The sequence below is a fragment of the Eumetopias jubatus genome, unplaced genomic scaffold (genome assembly GCF_037043125.1).
Source record: "Eumetopias jubatus isolate StellerSeaLion01/CBP00866 unplaced genomic scaffold, mEumJub1_p1.0 scaffold_2, whole genome shotgun sequence".
NCBI lineage: Eukaryota > Metazoa > Chordata > Mammalia > Carnivora > Otariidae > Eumetopias > Eumetopias jubatus.
In genome coordinates, this window is record NW_028274808.1 from 162,080,426 (window position 1) to 162,101,952 (window position 21,527).

The 21,527-nt window shown below is 44.4% G+C and overlaps 1 protein-coding gene across 5 annotated transcripts; it reads left to right on the top strand.

Annotated features, from left to right (window-relative positions):
- Positions 1–5,087: 5,087 nt before the first annotated feature.
- OCIAD2 (OCIA domain containing 2) lies at positions 5,088–21,235 on the top strand. Of its 5 annotated transcripts, none has more exons than XM_028100783.2 (8): positions 5,088–5,223; positions 5,843–6,084; positions 7,599–7,726; positions 11,819–11,915; positions 13,126–13,179; positions 16,508–16,555; positions 17,761–17,878; positions 20,016–21,235. In XM_028100783.2, exons 3-8 carry the CDS (start codon positions 7,661–7,663, stop codon positions 20,095–20,097), a joined length of 465 nt encoding a protein of 154 aa, XP_027956584.1. In that variant the 5' UTR covers positions 5,088–5,223; positions 5,843–6,084; positions 7,599–7,660; the 3' UTR covers positions 20,098–21,235. The 5 variants fall into 5 exon arrangements, with proteins under 5 accessions (XP_027956584.1, XP_027956587.1, XP_027956588.1 ...); XM_028100785.2 differs by lacking the exon at positions 5,088–5,223 and adding an exon at positions 5,357–5,515; XM_028100786.2 differs by lacking the exon at positions 5,843–6,084.
- The last annotated feature ends 292 nt before the right edge of the window (positions 21,236–21,527 follow it).

Here is a 21,527-nt window from a genome sequence, read left to right on the forward strand (position 1 = left end):
AGCGAAACTACTCTATATTATACAAGAATGGTGGATACATGTCATTATATATTTTTCCAAACCCAGAGAGCACATAGAGTGTACGACACCAAGAATGAACTGGAATGTAAACTACAAACTCTGTGTGGTAATGATCTCAACGCAGGTGTGGCGGTTCTAACAAATGCCCCATTGTGATGAGGGATGTTGATAAGGGAGAAGCTGTGCATGAGTTGTGGGCAAGGGAGATATGGAAAATCTCTGTACCTTCTACTCAACTTTGCTATGACGCTAAAACTGCTCTAAAAAATAAAGTCTATTTTTTTTTAAATAAGTCTTACCCAACCTTCTGTCAATTAGATTTTGAATACCACACCTCTCTTCTAGAATGGCATTATACCCTGCAAGGAGAGAATCTGTGCTCGGATTTACACCCTGTTGTGAGTTTTTTTTCACCATAAAATCAAATTGCTCTTCTCCTGCCCTGACTCTAGCCAGGCGGGAGGCTACTCTAGAGAGAGGCTTGGGGCAGACCCCAGGACACAAAGATGACAACGCGCCATTGGAACGAGATCAGAATATCTGCCACAAGGTATCACTGGCCTCTGTCTGACCACATACTCTCTCTGCTATACCAGGAGCATTCTGGGTTTTTGCACTCAAAGGGCTTTGCATGTCATAGGCTACGGAAAGCAGCTCTGGAATGTTAAAGCACTACATTTACTTTCAGGATGTCTATTATCGGCATTCCGCGAGTGAAATAAACTGTTCTCAAGGAAGATTGGGGACACGGCCAAATCAATGTGCACTCATCTTCATAGTTCAGATTTTCTCCAGTTGGGCTGGAGAAAAAAATCTTTGGGGGCTGCTTTTTCTCTTGCTGAGTCTGGCAGTCTCAACATCAAATCCAGATGAACCTAAAGCAGCCAGGGCTCTGGTCAATGGCCCAAAAGCTCCAGCTGAGAGCCTGGCACCACGCCTCACCCGACAGCAGCGTCAGCTCATAAAGGAAAGCAGACCCAACGCTCCATCTTTGTGTGACACCTCATTTAAACCTGACTGCTCTGCTTTTGTGTGACTTGCCGTTATTTATTCCTTAGAGAGGGAATGAGTGACTCACAAGATGTTGTGATTCACAGAGCCTCTCGCAGAACTAGGCAGATGGCAAGTGGGGAGCTGGGACAAGAGAAAGGATGACAGGAGGGTGAGAGCGGTTCTGGTCCCTCTGAAGTCATCAGAGGTGCCCCCCCTGCCCCCAGGAAACTGCCCCACCAGGAAGCCAGCCAGAGCCCCTTTATTCAGCAGGTGGTTGTGAGTGAGCCTGGAGCATTTTTAATCCCCCCCATCCCCCCAAACCCTGCCCACCGAGGGCCCGCTCTCCAACCAATCACACTGCACAGTGCTTTCTCCCGGCACCCCCACCCTGCTTGTCTGGGTCCCCCTCCCTCCCTTTCTGCCCAAACTTCTTTCTGTACTTTTTTTTTTAATATTTTATTTATTTATTTGACAGAGAGAGACACAGCAAGAGAGGGAACACAAGAAGGGGGAGTGGGAGAGGGAGAAGCAGGCTTCCCACTGAGCAGGGAGCCCGACATGGGGCTCGATCCCAGGACCCTGGGATCATGACCTGAGCCGAAGGCAGACGCTTAACGACTGAGCCACGCAGGCGCCCCTTCTTTCTGTACTTCTGTCTCTTGTTCAGTTATCTGTTTATGGGTCTCTTCTGCCCAGTGAGGCTATTGATGACATACGTATTGCAGAGGTTAAGAGCATGAATCTGGAGCCAAGCCACAGGATTCAACCACCTAATCCAGACTGTGCCAATTCTCAGCTATGACCTTGGTCATGTTAGTTACCTTCTCTGGGCCTCATTTTTCTTGAATGTAAAGTTGGAATGATAACATCTATTTCTCAGGTTGTTTAAAAGGCCCTGCAGGAATTGCACGTTTATGTGGATTCCCCATACGTATGTAATGAAATTTATGTTCTCCTGTTAAATACTTGATTAATTCATTTCATTAAAGGCCTTGCAACCATTTTGTGAAAGAAGGAAGGAGAGAAAAAAGGCAAAAAAGGAATTGTGGGCCCCTTGAAATAAAGGACCAGGTATTATTCATTTTTCATTCTGTGCCTCATTAAATTCATTTATTTGTTCCTGAGTTCATGCAATGTTCCAGTTACTGAACGAAATCAGTCCCTGCCCTCAAGGAGACCACAGTCAAGAGGTGAAAATGAATGACATCAGTAGTTGTAACACGGTGTGATGGCAGCTGAGGGACAGCAGGGTGGCATTGCTTGGAAACACATGGCTCCAGAGCCTGGGTTCAAATTCTGGTCCTCTCACTTCTTGGCTTTGTGACTGAATAAGTTATTAGGACCTCTCTCATCAGACTGCTGCAAGGATGGAGTTAAAAGATGAAGAGAGGACGCCTGGGTGGCTCAGTTGTTAAGCATCTGCCTTCAGCTCGGGTCATGATCCCAGGGTCCTGGGATCGAGCCCCACATCGGGCTCCCTGCTCCGCGGGAAGCCTGCTTCTCCCTCTCCCACTCCCCCTGCTTGTGTTCCCTCTCTCGCTGTGTCTCTCTCTGCCAAATAAATAAGTAAAATCTTAAAAAAAAAAAAAGAAGAAGAAGAAGAAGAGAGACCAGAAGAGAGCCTGGCACAGAGTGTTGAACACATGTCAGTTATAAGTATTAAGTTTATATGCATATACATGAATGATACGTATATATGCACACACAGAGGCATAATAAGCACCCATTGCTGAGAGCACAGAAAAGTGGGAAAGTAAACTTGAGTCTGGTAGGGCTGCCAGGAGGAGGTGACCCCCAGGCCCAGTCTTTAGGAACGAATGAGAGAGGGGTGGAGAAGCAGAGGAAGGCTGAGATGCCAGCACAGGAAAAACAAAAAGCGTGAGAAGAGAGAACATCAGTCACTCCCCGGGGGAGCGCGGAGGCAGCAGAGCTAGAAGTGCTGGAGACTCACACAGGAGCTGAATCACACAGGCCCTGCTAATGAATTTGGATCTTGCCTAAGGCCAGTGCAGGGCAATGCAAAGAGTTCAAGCTGGAGCCTACTGTGAACATTTTGGCACTTTCTAAAACACCACATTTTTCATAGCATTAGCCAGCAATAATCTACTTTGAGGTCATGATCCTGAAGCCCCATAGAATGCTGAAGCAAAGCCTGAAAAAGGACTCTGTTCAGTGTTATATTCTTCTAGGGCCAAAAATATTTTATTTTATTCTAATTCTTTGGGGAATGGTGAATTCTTTGTGGGAAGGATCCATGTTTATTTTATTTCTACAATCATCTAGAATAATATGTAAGTACACCAGATTTGCCCAACAAATACTAAGTAAGAAATTCATATAATCCCTGCACATTATATATATACTGGTAATTCCTAGTTATTTGAGGCAATTAACTGATCATTCTGATGGAAAGTGGCAATGAGGGTTGGGACACGACTTGATTTTAGCAAGATGTTAAAGGACAAATGGCCCTAGGGTATTTGTGGGAAGTCAGACTTCCGAGCTTCCGAGTAATAGGGAGGCTGTTCATGTTTTTTGACAAAACCAATTAGAAACTCTTCCTTTCATACCACAAAAATGGCAGAGGGTTACTTCTGACTTCTGGTAACACAGTGTAAAACTAACGATAGAATGCTACCCCCTTTCACTTGGAAAGGAAAAGGGGGTGAAAAGAAACTGGTAAATCACAAAGAGTAATGTGGTCTGGGGGATCTACCAGGGAACACCAAGCCTCCAAAACAACAGTATCTTGACACACAGCCTTTGAATCCAGGCTCATTCATTCATTCATTCATTCTGCTGCTATTTAGGAGCCCCTCCTCTATCTGACATGCTGGGTATACAACAATGAACAAAAACAGGTATCATCGTGTTCTGTAGCTCAAGAACATGACACTGAGGCACAGCAAACAGGCTTTGAAAAAAAATAAGCTCAATAATCAGTATATAAGAACAATGCGTGATAAGTGCTATGGAAGAAAACAGGGCATCCTGTTATGAATGCGAAGGGAGACCTACTTTCGTCTGGGTGGGGGTCAAGGCAGGCTTCTCGAGGAAGAGTCAGAGAAGGATGAGAAGGAAAAAGCCAGGACAGGCCTGATGAGGATGGGCCTCCAGTGAGGGGGAGGCTCCATGCCAGGCCTCAGGGGGACAGAGCTGAGTGAACTTGAGGAACAGAAGGGAGAGAAGGAGTGGGTGGTGGAGGAGCCAGCAAGGGGGTGAGCAGTGTGGAGGGGCTGAAGCCAGGGGCATAGAGACCAGTTAGGATAGTAGGAAATGGTGAGAAATGATGGGGGCCTTCTATTTGACTTACAACCCATCTACAGTGCCCCTATCCCAGGGAAGAATCTCAGCTGAGGTTGGGGTGAGTGAATCAGATGACAAAGGCACCCAGCAGCTTCGCCTCCTGTGTCGGACCTAGGGAGTGGCAGGAAACACACACACACACAGACAGAGAACAATAGAAAGAGAAGGCTTGGGAGCCAAGCTGACCTGGCTTTCACTCCAAAGTCCCAGCGTGGCCTTGCACAACTCAATCTAAAAAATGAGGATAACGGTACTCTAAAGTTTGTAAAAAGGAGGTAATGGGAATGGGTGAAATGGGTGAAAGTGGTCAAACGGTACAAACTTCAGTTATAAACTAAATCATGGGCATTTAATGTACAGCATGGTGACGACAGTTAATAATATTGCATTGCATATTTAAAAGTTGCTAAGAGGGACGCCTGAGAAACATGCAACTCTTGATCTCGGGGTGGTGAGTTGGAGCCCCACCTTGGGTGTAGAGATTACTTAAATAAATAAAAGTTAAAAAAAAAAGTTGCTAAGAGAGTAGATCTTAAAAGTCTTCATCCAAAGGGAAAAAAATTAGGGGCGGGGGATTACTGTATAGTGAGGGATGTTACCTAGACTTATTGTGGTGATCATTTCACGATGTACACAAATATCTAATCGTTATGTTATACATCTAATATTAATACAATGATATATGTCAATTACACCTCCAAAAAAAAAAAAAAAAAGAGGCTTGGCGATAAGTGAAAGTAAACACTTGACCTCCGGAGGGCGTTCAGTAGATGGTTGTGGCCATTTTTGTTGGGACAAAGGAGTTATCTGAAGCACACCGAGGAGGTAGAACCTACCAGGTGTCAAGACTCCGGAGTGAGGTGGGAGCCTCCAAGAGCCGGATTTCAGCCTGAGCAGTTGCGGGTGGGTGCTGATGTCACCCACGGAGAAAGGAACCGCAGGCAAGGGTGGGGTGCGCTTGCTGAGCGAGCCGAGGGGCGGAACAAGAGGAGGAAGCCGGGGCCGGGGCAGCTGCGCAGGAGGCGAGCACCGGGCGGCGGGGAGGGGGGAGTGAGGACCCGGCGGCCGCGAGGCGCGGGGACGGCGCTGGGCGGCGGGAGCAGTCTGGCTGCGGCGGCGGTCGCGCAAGGAGGCGGGCTCCGTTCGGCTCGGCGGGCGCCCGGGCGCGGCTAGCTCCGGATCCCTACCTGCGCAGGTGAGCCTCCCCGGGTGACAGCGGGAGGCACGGCGAGGAGCGGGGTTGGGGGCGGGGGGACTCCTCTGCCGCTTAACTGCCGGGGTCCTCAGGGGCGGGGGGATCCAGAGTCGCCCCTGCCAATCCCTCCTGGCATGGGTCGGGTTCCGGCCCAGGTCGGGCAAGCGGGGTGGCGGGGGTGGGAGCTTGGGGTCGTGCAGGGCGGCTTCAGTCAGGCTGGAGATGGAGCAGACTCCTGCCGGCTGATTGCCGGCTTCCCTCCCCCGCCACCAGCAAGTGCGGTGACTCCGTCCTCATCCTGCTGCGGGCCTCCCTCCCCCTGCCCAGGTGTCGGCACTCCTGCAGCCCCGACCACTGAAAAAGTGGAGGGACCCCAAAGCAGACCAGGGCATGGTGGTGGGAGCTGCACCCGGATGGCATGACGCTCCCAGGAGGCTTGCTCAGATGTGAGCTGGTGATTCACGGGGTGCGACGGGGCCTGACCACCAAAGCAGAGACAGGGTATCTTTGCTCTCGGATTTGAGGCAGCCGCCTAACGCCTGAGCCAAGATTGTCTACTTGGGCTTTAGGTAAGCAAAGACTTCTGGAGCTCCGCAAGAAATAGAGTCAATCTGAGGGCAAAGCTGCCCTCTACTTACTGCTCATAGGCTCACTGGGTGCAGGGTGCCGAGCGGGGGCTTTTGGACCTCATCCCACATCTTCATCCCTCATCCTTGCAACAGCCCCTCAAGCCCCTTGCTGTGTCCACTCCCCCCACTTAACAGGTGAGAAAGCTGAGGCTACAGACACCTTAAATCACTGGCCCCAAAGCACAGGGCTGGCAAGGAGTAGAGTCAGGATCTGAATTCAGATCTCTGATTTCAGGACTTTCCACTGTAGGGCATCCACATGCTGCCTCTGTAATGGTCCCCTTGGTTCATATGCCTGGCAGTTTAGTAGCAAACAGAACTGGGTGTGACAAGATGTTCACTTTGCAGGGAAATCAGTGGTAGAGAGGCCAGGGCTGCGGAGTGTAGTGTCCATTGTTGGGGTGAGGGGTGGGTTGGAAGGGTTCACGGTCCACCTGGAAACATGCCCATCATTGCCAAATCACTTTTTTGAGCCATGTGGTTCCAGTAATTCATTCTCTCCTTCAGAAACTCCCTCCCCTCTGTTATGAACTATACCTTCTCAGTCATTTCCTTGGCCTGTTTTGTTTCCTTTTTCTTCTCTTGTCAGTATTCCCTTGGCCTCAATGTTCACATTTTCCAATACTCTTTGTAGACAATTTTACTCATGTTTCTTGCTTTACCTGTCATCTTTATGACAGCAACTCCCAAATTCCTCTTCCCTGCCTACCCCTAATCTGTAACTCTAGACCCAAATTATCAAATATTCTAATTCCCACTAGCTAATTCCAATGTATGCCCCCACAGGCATCAAATCCCATGTTTCCAACCTCAAATTTATCATCTCTGTCCTTCCCCACGGTCTTGGTTGAGTTCCTTGGCTGGACTGTTACAGCTCTTCCAGACTGGTCTTCCTGCCTCTGGAGTCCATCCATCCCTTGAAAGCTCAAGAGTCTTGGTCTTTGGTGCCTTCAAAACTGACCAGAGAGAATAGACTTTTCTTCCTCTCCTAACTTTGTACCCTGTACGTAGCTGCAAGGGAGCCCTTTGCATGTTGGATCTTACCCCATTAGACTGGGAGTTCCTTCAGCACCGATTTTGTCTTTGCTCCATCTTTGTATTCCCTGGCCTGGCACATAACAGACACTCAATAAATATTTCTTGTAGTTAGTGCCCTTGTCATGAATTGAAACTTTTTTTAGGGCACAATTTTTAAGTAGTAAAACTGTATATAGTGTGTCATTTCGCTGCACTCTAAATCTGACCTGTCCCCATGGTGAGTGAATTTGTTTGTGTTGGTGGGGGAGGGGCATTAGAACATGAGTGTGCAGGCGGTTGGAGATGAAGACTGATGACAAAATCAAAGTAAGTTTTCCGAACTGGTGAGTTGAATTTTTAAGGTTGATAGAAAATTCAGCCATAGTGACTGAATAGTGTGACATAGTCAGCAGAGTGACTCCTTCTACTTTCCTTAGACACCGAGTCCACGGGTAAGCTGAGTGCACTCAACGAGAAGAGAAGCAAGGACCAGGTCACCATGGCTTCAGTGTCTACTCATGGAAACCAAGATAAAGGCCACCATTTGCCACCACCAAGCAAACAGGTATATTTTTAATTCGGAAGTCTGCCAACTGAAGAGGAACATACAGGATTTTCCTTAAGCCTCATCTGTGAGCAGTCATCTTCCTGTTTTCAGTCTAGCACTTTGTTAGTTGGGTTCAGAGACAATGGGATGGGGAAGGAAAGTATTTTTTTTAGCTTCCTTGAAGAGGAGCCTTTAAAATTTTTATTTATAAAATCCTTCCTTTACTCTTCCCTGTTTAGAATCCAGCCTAACTAACTCTTATGTAGGCTGTCAATGACTGAAGAAGTTTCCTTGAGCAGAGAAACACTCTTAATTGAATCTAACAGAATGATACATCATGCTTGTTTTTGCATTGTTGTTGCCAAGGCTAGTCATACTAAGTATATGCTGCTGACAGGTGTTCCTTAACTACTAAATTAGCAATCAGATTGAGAACCCTAGTGTTAATAGGAGCACAGTCTTTCAAAGAGTGAAGAATGAATATTATATGTTTCGGGGACACATGCATGGAGCAAAGAGAAAGTATCGTGAGGGGTAAATGGAGTTCATCATGTCCTCTAGCTTTTCCAGCTAAAAATGGTTTCATGAAGGAGGTGATGTTTAAGGAGCAAAGATTAGGAGAGGCTAACAGACAAATGGTATCAAGTCACAAGGAAAAGAGTGTAGACACCCGAGTTGCCTTTGAAATAGAGAGCCATGAAACATTTATGGCTACACAGGAAAGGATCACCAGAACTCCTCCGGGGAAGACTATGCAGAAGCATCAGCCTTGACTGCGGGACTCCCAGCAATTGTAGTGGTCAGGGTCCCGGACCCTGGATCTGTATATAGAGAGTGTGTTTGGGGCAGAGGAGGGAAGGAGGCGTTCCCTACCTCTGCCACAGCCACAGGCAGAACCAAGAAGAGATATTTACAGAGGGATAAGGAGTGCTCACTGAGGAGCTAAGCTGAGTGGAGAGAGAGAACAGCTCCTCTCGTGGCTGTGACTCATCCTGACCACCATCATCTGTGTGCTGTGCTGTAAGGGGTTGTAAAGAAAGAAGATGGAGGTTTGCCTCCTTGAGCTATTAATAGAACTCCGAAGGCATAGGTGCCACAGGGTCCTTCCACCTTGTCGTCAGGCATGGAAAGTGCTTGGCATAGGGCCTGGCCCATGGGAAAGTGCTCTAGAAATGGTGACATCATCCACATTGACATCTACTACAAAGGGTCCAAAAAAAGAACTCTGGCAAAATCAGCAAGGCCAAACTCAAAAGCCACAGATCTGCCCTCAAGAAAAACACTAAATATCCAAGAGGTAAATGGCAGAGGTCCTACATAAATAAGTCACAATCAAGGAAATACAAATGTGACTTGTATAGCAAGGAACAAATTAAATAAAATTTGTTTTTAAAAAAATGAATGAACCACCCAGAGATGGAAAAAATTATTTTCAAATCATGTATCTCATAAGGGTCTAGTATCCACAATATACAAAGAGCTTTGACAGCTCAACAACAGAAAAACAGCCCAATTTAAAAACTGGGCAAGGGACTTAAATAGGTATTTCTCCAAGGAAAATATATGAATGGCCAACAAGCAAATGAATAGATGATCGATGTCATTGGTCATTAGGGAAATGCAAATCAAAACCACAATGAGATACCATTTCACAATCACTAGCATGACCATAATTCAAAACAGAAACCATTCAGTTTATTTAGCTTAAATTAACTAGATAATTTATATTAAAAAATTTAATGTGCTAATTTGAAAAGAACAGAAAAAAAAGAGAAAACGAGAAGTGTTGACAAGAATGTGGAAAGATTGGAACTCTCCTACTCTGTTGGTGATCATACAATGGTGCAGCTGCTGTGGAAAACAGTTTGGCAGTCCCTCAACAGGTTAAGCATAGAATTACCATATGGCCTAGCGGAATTGAGAACGGGTGTTCAAACAAAACTTAGACATTCACGTTCAGGGCAGCTCTATTCACAATAGCCAAAAGGTGGAAATGACCCAAATATCCATCAGTAGATGACTGGATAAACAAAATGTGGTATATCCATACAACGGAATATGTATGGATTCCACAAAGAGGAATGAATTACTGACACATGCTACAACGTGGATGAACCATGAAAACATTATGCAAAGGGACAGAAGAGAGCCACAAAAAGAAACATAATGTATGATACCACTTATATACCCATACAGACAGAAAGGAGATTAGTGATTGCCAGGGAGCTAAGGGTTGGGGGAAGCAGGAAATGAGGAGAGGCTCCTTAATGAGTATGGAATTACCTCTTGGGGTGATGAAAAAGTTCTGGAACTAGACGGGCGTCTTGGCTATACAACATTGTGAATGTACTTAGTGCTGTGGATTGTGTACTTTTAAATGGTTAAAATGGTAAGTATTGTGTTTTGTGTATCTTACCACAATGAAAAAGTGGTATACCAACGTATAACACAAGATGACAGCCCAGGTTAGTTGAGGGATTGCCTCAATGTTCAAAGAGAAGAGCATTCTGGCTGAAAATATGTAGATTCTCAAACACATTAGTTATCAGAGAAATGCCGATAAGAATAAAATATGATATTGTACCTATTAGACTATCAACATTTGGAAATTGGATAATGCCAAATGTTACAAAATCTGTCCTTTAACCTGCTTCAAATCCAGCTTAACCAGCTCTCAGGCAGGCTCTGTAGGCATAGAGGAACGTTCAGGCACTGCTGTTGTGAGTGGATACAGCCTTTGGGGGGAGAACTCCAGCAAGACTTAGTCAAATTGAGAACACACGTGTCCTCTGTTTTACTTCTAGGTATCTATCCGCAGATGTTCTCACAGAGGAGACTGTAAGCAGACACGCGGTGGTGGGGACTGGGAGGCATGCTGGAGAATTAGCAGTTAGAACAGTGACCTAGGTGTCTCAGCAACATGGCTAGATCTTAAGAGCATAGGGCCGAGTTGAAAACATTTTTTAAATAAAATTAAATATATAAAACAATGCCATTGGCATAAAAAAGATGCACGTACCCGCAACAATGAACATTTTGCAACAATGCATACCAACAAATGAGCCACATTAAACCCCAGGATGGCAGTGATGGGCAAAGGAGAACGAGAACGGAGAATGTTGGTAAGCGTGAGTGAATAATATAAGCCCACAGAAGGGGGAGGGTCATAAATGATGGGAGTTAGCCCAGATTATAGCATATCGACATGATAAAAAGAATATTGTAGCTCTAGTAAAAATGATCATGTCAACCATGTCAGCAGTTCCAACAGAAATTATGTGCAGAGCACTTATAAATGTGTAAGAAGAACCTATTGAAGCAGAAAGTAGAGTGCGTATGGGGCGCCTGGGTGGCTCAGTCGTTCAGCATCTGCCTTCGGCCCAGGTCATGATCCCAGGGTCCTGGGATCGAGCCCCGCATCGGGCCCCCTGCTCGGCGGGAAGCCTGCTTCTCCCTCTCCCACTCCCCCTGCATGTGTTCCCTCTCTGGCTGTGTCTCTCTGTCAAATAAATAAATGAAATCTTTAAAAAAAAAAAAAAGTAGAGTACGCAGACAAGTAAAAAGCAGTCTATTGATGAGTTCATAGCCTTAAAATGCATACAGAAGTATAAATAGGTGAATTGGAGTACCAGATCTATAAAGAGCTCACTTGCGATCCCCTGCTCTCAATGGGATCCAGATATATAAACATTGTGCTTTAGGGAAAATCTCTTCTTCACCCAGGAGGCAACACTGAATTGGGTCTTAAGGACACCAGGCAGGCAAAGGGAGTAAGTAGCCTTGCACGGAGAGCAAGCTGGTGGACAGAGGCTGGAGGTAAGAAAGAAAATAGGGCCTCAGCGGTAATTCATTCTGACCACATACCTGTTCCATGCTCGCCAGTCAGTGAAGCACTCGGCTTCTCCAGATGGGATTCTTTCCTTTCCTAAATCCACCCAGCGTTCCCGGTTGGAAGGCACCGGCTGAGACTGGTCATGACTCTGCTGGCAGTCACACGGGACCCACGCTGTGTGACCAGAGTCCAGAGTCCTCCCTGCACTCCTCTAGGGAAAACAGAGCAGATGCTTTGCTAATGATTCTGGTCAACTCACCACGTAACTTTCCTTACAGAGTCTGTTATTTTGTCCAAAATCAAAACTGCACATCCAGAGAGGAGAGATTTCAAAGATTATCCGAGAATGTCAAGAAGAAAGTTTCTGGAAGAGAGGTAATTGCACCCCTCTTAATCTTTGTTAGCGCGATATTTGCTGCAGTAAGCTGCCCAAGTGTCATGTTAGAATGATGGTAATGATTCACTTCCGAGCGGGGACTTCGCACTTCCCCTTTCCAGGCCTGCCTTATGTAAGGCGAGGGTGTGAATTCACGCTGTTGCGTTCAAGTCTCTTCCAATTTAAAAAATTCATAATCTGCCATTTGAAAATGTCACGATAGAGCCTGTAGATATAGTCTTAATGATTTGCAGCATTGGGATAATTTAAACTTTGAAATACGCATTTTGATTTCTCAGATCAGTCAAGTTCAGTGTCAATTGATTGGGAAGTAACACTTTAGAACCTGATACTCATTATACATTATTATGATTATTGATTGTGCTCCTAGAAATCCATGGGTTTTTTTTTTTACAGCCTATGAATCAGTAACTTAAGTAAGCACTAGTAGATTAACATTTCAACATGACCCATTTGTCTACCATCAGGTAGATAGGAGTGGAGAAATCGGTTGCTATTCGATTTTTCTTGGTTGCTAGGAAGAGCTAGATGTTTATCAGTGCTCTCAGCTCTTGGAAGAAGTGTTGCATTTTGATAGAACTAGAAATTGCCTTTGCCAGAGCCACTTGCCTGTTTTAAAAATCATAGCTCAACACCACCCATGTTTAACACAAGTATGATAATCTTGTAATCTTCAGAAAATAGACATATCCAAATTGCGCAGCCAAGTATCACTCAAGATGAAAGCTAGGAATGGTCCTAGATGGGGTAGCACGGAGTTTATTGTGTTGTTTTTTTTAACTTTTACATAGGATTGAAAATTTCCAAAGCCACGGCTAACGGCAACTCCCCAATTCAGTGGCTAAATGGGCACATGCACTAAGATGCCTTTGTCATAGGTCATGCTCCGAATCTGGTGCATGTGGGCACTCAGTAAAATCAGATGGCAGAGATGGAGTAGCATGGGGTTTGGTTTTGTCCCCTTGATGCCGGGCTTCAGGTTTAGCAACTGGGGCAGATCTCGAGAAAATTCTTCATGCGGTGTTTAATAAATATTTGTTGAATAAGTAAAACAGCAAATGACTGAAAACTCATTGCCAAGGTAGATAAGAGGAAAAAAAAAAAAAACCATAGACTAATTTCCCCTGACTTCTAGATGAGGTGCCAAGTTTTAAAATAGCAATATTGAAGGGCATTTTTCTTCTGCAGCTCTGCCTTTTTCTCTTGTGAGTATGCTTGCCGCCCAAGGACTGGTCCACCAAGGTAAGATGCTTGATCCATTAAACAATTAAACTTAAAAAAGCCCTGTTTTCACTGACCCTCCTGGCAGCTTTTTGGCACGTGGCATTTGTTTTTTGGTGAAGGATCTGTTTGTGCAGGTTTTTGCTAATTTTCAGACGAAGTCCCCCCTCTCCCGAAGATGTCCTAATCTCCAGAATGCGTGGCTCTGTTAGGTTACGTGGCAAAGGGAAATTAAAATTGCAGGTGGAATTAAGGTTGTTCATCAGCTGACCTTGAAATAGATTATTTCTGGGTTATCCGGATGGGCCCAGTGTAATCAAAAGGGTCATGAAAAATGCAAGAGTGGATCAGAAGACGGAACCAGAGGGTAGCAAGCACGAGAAGGGCTCAGTCCGCATTGCCGGCTGTGAAGATGGAGGAAGGGCCTCTGAGTCCACGGATGTAGCTGGCCTCCAGAAGCTGGAAAGGCAAGAAACCCTAGAGGCTCCAGGAAGAATGTGGCTCTGCCAGTCCCTTGATGTTAGCCCCATACTATGGTCTGAATTCACATGTTGAACTCTTAACACCCCGTGCGGTGGTATTAGGAGATGGGGTCTTTGGCGGGGAGGTGGAGTGCTCAGGAAGGGGATTAGTGCCTTTGGAAAAGAGATCCCTCAGAGCTCCCTAGCCCCTGCCATCACATGATGATACAACAAGAAGTCTGCAGTCCCAAAGAGGACCCTCCCACCCAACCATGCTCGCACCTGATCTTGGACTTCAGCCTCCAGAACTGAGAAATTAATTTCTGTTGTTTATAAGCCCCCCCAGTCTGCCATATTTTGGGGTAGCCCCCCAAATGGACCAAGTCACCCAGTGAGACCGACTTTGAGCCTCTGACCTCCAGCACTATAAAGTAACAAATTTGTGTTGCTTTAAACCACTAAGTGTGTGGTAAGTTGTTAGAGCCTGGGCGACCCATGCAGTGCCTTTCTCTGTGCCAGGGTCCCTGTATCTCCCTGGGGCTCCGCATACGGTTAGACAGATTGTCTCCTTCAGCTGCGGGTTCCAAAGAGGAGATATGTGGTGCGGAAATCCACCGTGCTCTGCCCATCATGCCATTCATCGTGACAAGAGGCTGCATCTGCCTGAGGAAGGACACCCTGTCTGATTTGAACAACAGATCCAGAGAACTAGCAGCCGCCCAGCATCTCGCCACATAGTCTTTCCCTGCCTCTTAAGAATTTTTCACTTCTCCTGTCTGACTCTCTTCTTTCTTCTTATCTCCATCTATCAGAGCCCCCTTAGGCATTGCTTGGGCCCCTAACAAGAAGGCACCTGACTTTGTTGAAGCCCACTATACTGAACACTGCTGATTACCAGGACTTTAAAAAGAGTATTATACCCAGCAAACGTGAGGGAAAATGTTCTAGTTCTTTTTGGGGTCTCAAAGACCACATATGTCATATATCTAGGAGAATCCCATTTCATTCAATATTACTCTTGTTTTTAAAGTGATTTATTAAATATGATTTCATTTTTTAAGATTTATTATTTATTTGAGAGAGATCATGAGTAGGGAGATGGGCAGAGGGAGGAGAGAAATCCTCAAGCAGACACCCCACTGAGCATAGAGCCTGACATGGGGCTCGATCCCAGGACCCTGAGATCATGACCTGAGCTGAAATCAAGAGTTGGCCGCTCAACTGACTAAGCTACCCAGGCGCCCCTGATTTCATTTTTATAACTTGAAGATAGCCTTTTTATAGAAATATATTCATCAATCAGTAGCAAGTCTTTGTCAGACCATTTCTGACAACAAAAAATTACAGCCATGAAATCTATAGGGATTATGTCTTATAGATATTAAACTGCTTAACATCTACAGCCTCCTGCATGTGTGCAAATATACTTTTCCAGGTTTGTGTATTAGTGTTCTGTGGCTACTATAATAAATTACCACAAGCATAGTGGCTTAAAACAATACAAATTTATTATCTCACAGTTTCAGAGGTTGGAAGTCCAAAATAGGTCTCAGTGGGCAGAAATCAAAGTGCTGGCAGTGCTACCTTCCTTGGGTGGTGGGGGAGGTTGGTCTGGGGCTTCCTTTCCCTTTCCAGCTTCTAGAGACCACCCACATTCCCTGGCTCCTGGCCCCTTCCTCTGTCTGCAAAGCTAGCAACACTGAGGCAAGTTCTTCTCATCCTGCCATCTGTCTGTTCTCTCTGAATCCCTCTTCCACATTCAAGGTGATTACATCTTGATTACATTGGGTCCACCCCAATAATCCAGGGTAATCTTCCTGTTTTAAAGTTACCTGGGGACGCCTGGGTGGCTCAGTCGGTTGGGCATCTGCCTTCGGCTCAGGTCATGATCCCGGGGTCCTGGGATCGAGCCCCATGTTGGGCTCCTTGCTTGGCAGGAGCCTGTTTCCCCTCTGCCTGCTGCTCTCCCACTGCTTGTGCTCTCTCTCTCTCTGACAAATAAATAAAATCTTTAACAACAACAACAAAAAAGGTTATCTGATTAGCAACCTTAATTCCACTTTCTTCATAGTTTCCAGGGATTGGGATGTGGACATCTTTAGGAGACCATAATTCTGCCTACCACAGATTTTAATATTTTCATTTAAAAATTATGATATACTATGAATCTCTAAACTGAGACTCTCTGTTGCGTTACTTAAAAAGAGGAGGGGGCGATGCCTAATGGCTTGGAACTAGGTTGTTAGCTCTGCCTTTGCCTTGATAGCTTTTTATTTTTTTTAAGATTTTATTTTTTAAGTAATTTCCACACCCAATGTGGGGCTCGAACTTACAACCCCAAGATCAAGCATCACGTGCTCTAGGGACTGTGCCAGCCAGGAGCCCCGCCTTGATATCTTTATTTATTTATTAAGATTTTACTTATTTAGAGAGAGAGAGTACATGAGTGTAAGAGACGCGAGCTGGGGGAGGGGCAGAGGGAGATGGAGAGAATCCCAAGCCGACTCTGTGCTGAGCATGGAGCCTGACATGGGGCTTGATCTCACGACCCTGAGATCATGACCTGGATGGAAACCAAGAGGCAGCATTCAGTGAGTGGAGCCATCCAGGTGCCCTCCCCACCCACCCCGCCTTGATATCTTTAAATCGGTCTTGAATTTTCTGTTTCATATTCTTTTTCTCTACATTTTGGCAAGCTAATACTTGCTACTTGCCAAAAAAGGTGATTTGAGAGTTAAGTTCAATCAAGAATTAACTTATAACTCTTTAAAAATCATCTCCTTAGATTGAGAATCTGTATATCTTAAACTTTGAAGTTTTCTTTATACTTTATAAATTTAAATAAGTTATAAAATGAAATACTAATGTATTTATATATTACTCCATAGGTTATTTAGCATCTAACCCAAGATTTGGATCAATGCCCAAGGTTGCGTGTAAGTTACAGAAGTAAAAAAAAAAAAAAAGATTCATTTTTTAAAAGATGTTTACAGCAACTGGAGATATGGATGTCAGGCTAACCAAATTGCCTGTGTTGACTCTCTGAAAAATCGGTCTCCGTTTTTCATCTCTTTGCAGTTCTTAGTTCACGCAGCACTTTCTGATATAAGGCTGAGCGGTAGGGATTCCACCTTTGACAGGCCTTTAAGCCTGGACCAAGAGGCACCAACAGGATATACTACGGGAAGAGACCAAGAACAGAGCCTCTGAATGATAGAGCCATTAGGGGTTTTAAATTTTCTTCTTTTGGCCAGTTTTTTCAAAATATTTTTCTATAATGAATACTTTTTAAAAACTCGGGGACTTTCTAATGATACATTTACCACAAACTTGGGGGTTCATCTTTTTTTTTTAAATACACGCTTTCTTCCTGCATTTTTTTTGAAGATTTTATTTATTCATTTGAGACAGAGAGAGAGAGTACATGAGCAGGGGGAGAGGCAGAGGGAGAGGGAGAAGCAGGCTCCCCGCTGATTCAGGAGCCTGATGTGGGACTCGATCCCAGGACCCCGGGACCACGACCTGAGCAGAAGGCGGACGCTCAACCATTTGAGCCACCCAGCTGCTCCCTTGGGGGTTCATCTTATTCCACTCATTACACATAGACCTGTTATGTACAAAGAGGATGCAATCCAGCGTACAGTCTGAAACCTCTTTCCCAGCAAGAAGAGCAGGTTTTCTCTCCTAGGAGGTTCCCTCTGCCTCGTGACCTCTCCCTGCAGGCAAGATAGATTGCAGCTCCCCCTACTCTAACCCATCAAGAGAGTTAAGGGGATTTCCTGCCAAGGAATTTGGAAGCTACCTGTAGCCACACCCCAAACCCCATGCCTTCCTTCCATGGTGGCCTCAGACATTAATTTGCCATCTGGGCCTCCCTCTGGCTGCCGGTCTCTGAGACAGCACCTTTGCTTCCTCTATCCTGGCCCTTCTACCACCAGCTCAAAACGGAGGAGATCAGAAAGTCTCCATTTCCCAATCTTGCTCTTTAATAGGGAGATTCATTCGCAGAGGTTGTGTTCGTTGATTTGTCGTGGTACTTTTCACATAAAAATTACTATGGTTTATGTAGAAAGTTCTAGAAGATAATTAATGGAGGAGATTCTGAACTTTTAAAATTATCTTTCCTAACCTGCTTTTACAGTTGCAGGTATCTTGGGATTTGCCCTTGGAAAGGCGTCATACATACGGGTATGCCAGAGTAAATTCCATTCTGTTGAAGATCAGCTACGTGGGGCTGGTTTTGGTCCAGGGCATAACAGGTTTGTAACTTAAAAAAAAAAATGTTACTAAGTTTTTAATTTTAATTCCAGTACAGTTAACATACAGTGTTATATTAGTGTCAGGTGTACAATCTAGTGATTCAACAATTCTAGAAATTACTCAGTGCTCATCATGGTAAGGGTCTTCTTCATCCCCATCCCCTATTTCACCCATCTCCCCCCCCCCTTTGGTAACCATCTGTTTGTTCTCTAGAGTTGAGAGTCTGTTTCTTGGTTTGTCTCTCTCTCTCTTTTTTTCCTTTTGTTCATTCGTTCTGTTTCTTAAATTCCACATATGAGTGAAATATGGTATTTGTCTTTCTCTGACTGACTTATTTTGCTCAGCATAATACACTCTTGCTCCATCCATGTTGTTGCGACAGGTTTGTAATCTTTTTGATTGAGGGATCATAATGAAGATAATAATAAAAAGTTAAACAAAGGCCTTTTCACCACTTATAATATTAAACAATTTTCTAAATATCCATATGTTGGGAAAAAAAACCTCCTTAACTTTCAATTTTTGAGCTGTTGCTGTTCAACTTCAATAATAATTATTTATTACACAACTTAATTACCTATTTCATTTGCTCAACATTTCGTGAGCACCTACTATGTTCAAGGCATTGTGCAGGTCCCTAAAGAATACCTTCATCAGCAGACATGGCTTCTACCATCATGGGGCCACACAGAATGGGAACAGGTTTCTCTGCTGCAGGACTTCTCAGAACCCTTCTAGGTTAATGTGTATCATGATTCTCATTCAGTGGTGCAAGCCGCAGGACTGTGGACTTAAGGACATTCCTTCTTGGGATAGAGTACCTGGGTGGAAACCAGTACTACCACTTAACAAAGCTGGGTAACCTTGGACAAGTTTCTTACACTCTCTGATCTTCAGTTTTCTGCTCTGTAGAAAATGGTGATCAGAACTGTTTTCATGACATGTTATAAGGAACAGAAATGATTATTTAGGACAGTAAGTGCTCAGTGAATAATAGCTGTTTCTGTGAGAGTATTTATAGGACTGGTGGTGGGGACACATTTCTCTAAAGACCCTCACTTGTCACAGTGGATTCTATTCGAGAGGCAGCATGGAAGTTGTGAAAACAATGGACATGAAGAATTATTGGCTCCCTTGTTTGGATGAAATTCTGGGGGTCTCAAACCAAAAAGTAGCTCCTATTTTTCCTTTAAAAAATGAGGCTTGTATCAAAAGGAATGAGATCTTGCCATTTGCAACAACGTGGATGGAACTGGAGGGTGTTATGCTGAGTGAAATAAGTCAATCAGAGAAAGACATGTATCATATGACCTCACTGATATGAGGAATTCTTAATCTCAGGAAACACACTGAGGGTTGCTGGAGTGGTGGGGGGTGGGCGGGATGGGGTGGCTGGGTGATAGACATTGGGGAGGGTATGTGCTATGGTGAGCACTGTGAATTGTACAAGACTGATGAATCACGGATCTGTACTTCTGAAACAAATAATGCAATATATGTTAAGAAAAAAAAAAGAAGAAGATAGCAGGAGGGGAAGAATGAAGGGGAGTAAGTCGGAGGGGGAGACGAACCATGAGAGACGATGGACTCAAAAACAAACTGAGGGTTCTAGAGGGGAGGAGGGTAGGGGGATGGGTTAGCCTGGTGATGGGTATTAAGGAGGGCACGTTCTGCGTGGAGCACTGGGTGTTATGCACAAACAATGAATCATGGAACACTACATCAAAAACTAATGATGTATGGTGATTAACATAACAATAAAAATTATAAAATAAAATAAATAAAGTGGGTTTCTTGTATACAACATAAAAAAAATGAGGCTTGTGAACTTTAATGTAGAAAATGTCTCTTAGGGGGTGCCTGGGTGGCTTGGTTGGTTGAGCGTCTGACTCTTGATTTTGGCTCAGGTCATGGTGTCAGGGTCATGGGATTGAGCCCCGTGTTGGGCTCATACGCTGCATGGAGCCTGCTTGAGATTCTCTCTCTTCCTCTCCCTCTGCCCTCCCCCAACACTCGAGCTCTCTCAAAAAAAAAAAAAAAAGAAAGAAAGAAAGAAAAGAAAATGCCAGTAATGTCGTGTTAAGACTAGACCTTCCAATGTCAAAGCACAAACTTCTGTTTTTGCCTCCATTCTAGGCACTGCCTGCTCACCTGTGAGGAATGCAAAATTAAGCATGGATTAAATGAGAAGGGAAGTTCACAGCCTTCGGCTTCCTAAACTTGTACCTGTGGCTTTTGATGTTTCTTAAACCTCTGAGTTTGGACACATTTAAAATTTGAAGTGTACTTTAAAATAATATACGTATAGTGGCACAGAAACATTGTGATTCTCGCACTCTTTTGAAACGTTTTCTGTGGAATATCCTCCGTTGAATTGAGCAGTATATGTTTGTCTGCTATTTGAGAACATGTCCGGAGCATTCACACACCAAAAAAGATATTATGTGGCACTCCTTAACTTGATTACAGCTAAGTTGAAAAAACATAGAGTCTTCTCTGATCCATTCTTTCACTCTGCATTTGTTCAGGGTTTTAAGATCTCTGCTAGAGGATGGGAATGAATGTTGCGGAACTTGGGAAGTCATGCCCCACAGAAAATCAATGTGTATAGAGGTAGAAACAAAGGGCAAGAAAGATTGTGTCTTACAGGCTTGAGAAGTATTTACTAAAATGTAGGGACCAAGATTTTTAATTTAATAAAAAAAATATTTCCCTTAAAAAAGTTGGAATCTGAATCCACTGTCCTTTCAGTGACCCAGGTGACTTTATGCCTCATGGGTATGGTAAAGTTTTGGCAAAGCCCGCCACCTTTAGGTTACTTGTTTCACTAATGGGTGCATGCTCATGGTCAGCACTAAAGAACTGGGCTCTTTTATATACCGCTAGTGGCCTGTATATAAATATGTACGACATTCCAAACTGCCTCTCCTCTCCCAAGGACCAGTTTGTTTATGGCAACAATCACTGGAAGAATTAATTCATGGAATGATAAACTTTTAGGGCCATATGGAGCTTAGAAGAAGCCAATCCAAACCCAGGAGGTGGATTCGTATCCTCCTACCAGGTTTTTTGCATGGAAAAAACCACCAACCAACCAACCTCTTCCACTGGGGACCTTGTGTCTTATGGCAAGTTGTTTGAGCCCTACATAAAAATTTCCCTCGCATCTTTGCATTTTCTCGGGAAAATGCTTTATGTATGTGTCACCACTTCTATATTGAGTGTGTGTGTGTGAGTGTGAGTACATGTTTGTATTTTACTTAATATATTTTGAAGCCTATACCATGGAGATAAAAAGGGAAATCTCATCAGAAGTTAATAATTGATATAAAATGTTTTATTTTAAATATAAAAAACATTGGGAGTTTTTATTTTTACGTGACCATTAAGTGGCTGAAATGGAGTGATTTTGACTTTGTCTCCTGGCTATCTTCCATAGCCTGGTCTTTCAGTTGCTAAAGTGCTGTTTCTGTCCATCAGAACACAGAGCCAGCATCCCAGCTTCGTGGATGCAGTTAAACTCCTGGCTCGGACAACTAGTAATTGGTGACTCTTTGTTCTCTCAGTGATTGGCAACCATTCAGAATTAGGCACATTTGTTTCCTGCATGCCAGAAACGGATTTCCCAGGGATCAGAACATCTTCACA